Source organism: Orycteropus afer, unplaced genomic scaffold, assembly GCF_000298275.1.
Source record: "Orycteropus afer afer isolate SDZICR_OR568_19922 unplaced genomic scaffold, OryAfe1.0 scaffold00009, whole genome shotgun sequence".
Lineage (NCBI taxonomy): Eukaryota > Metazoa > Chordata > Mammalia > Tubulidentata > Orycteropodidae > Orycteropus > Orycteropus afer.
In genome coordinates, this window is record NW_006921596.1 from 19,181,344 (window position 1) to 19,182,278 (window position 935).

At 51.9% G+C, this 935-nt stretch overlaps 1 protein-coding gene across 1 annotated transcript in view; it reads right to left on the reverse strand.

The window, feature by feature from the left end:
* CCDC102A (coiled-coil domain containing 102A) overlaps positions 1 to 935 on the reverse strand; it is a 16,852-nt gene that overhangs the window by 3,611 nt on the left and 12,306 nt on the right. Inside the window, exon 6 of the mRNA XM_007947486.2 lies at positions 647 to 817. Within this exon, the coding sequence (XP_007945677.1) occupies positions 647 to 817 (171 nt within the window). The remainder of the gene's footprint in view (positions 1 to 646; positions 818 to 935) is intronic.

Consider the following 935-nt stretch of genomic DNA (forward strand, 5'->3'; position numbering starts at 1 on the left):
CATCCATGTATCCCTGTACTCTCCCAGTGTCCACCCTGACCATCCATGTATCCTTCCACTCTCCCAGTGTCCACCCTGACCATCCATGTATCCTTCCACTCTTCCAGTCATGTAACTATCTGCTCATCTAACTATCCTTCCTTCATCTGTCCACTATTCTTCCATCCACTGATCAATCAGTTGTCCATGTTTCCACTCATTTAATCACCCAGTCACCCATCTTCCTATATAGCCATATAATCAACCATCCATCCAATCTCCCATCAGACATTTGTTGTTACCTCATCTATCCACCCTTTCTCCCTCCTCTTTCCCCAGCCATCTGCCCATCTGTTCCTTCATCCTTCTGTTCATCCACCCATGGAGTCATCCTTCTAGCCTTCCATTCAGTCATCACACATCCATCCATTCATCTACTCATTTACTCATCTACTTTGTCTATTATCCCTCCCACCATTCTACCCACGCACTATCCCACCATCCATCCATTTGCCCATTCATCCACTCTACCGTGGGCACCTCCTGAGAGTCAGGCTCATGCCAGACACTGGGGACCCAGCACAGAGCGACACAGGTGGGCTCTATAGACCCACTCCTGTCTCGGCCAAGGTCTGCAGGCTCCCTTTGGGCCCCAGCGGGTACTCACTTCATCCTCAGCCTGGGCCAGCTCCTTCTTGAGCTCTTCCACCCTCAGACGCAGTTTTTTCACCTCTGCCTCGTGTTGCTCCACCCGCCGGTTGGCGTGTGCCAACTCTGCCACTTTCTCCTGGAACTGCTTCTTCAGCTTGCCGTGCACATGCTTCAGGTCTGCCAGCTCCTGAAAGGGAGCACAGAGGGGGTAAGGGTGGTCCAGTGTCAGACCAAGTACCATGTTGTCAGGAAGTTCTCTGGGGTCAAGCAGTTCTGAGGTACTAGGTGTCCCCTCTCCCCAGAAT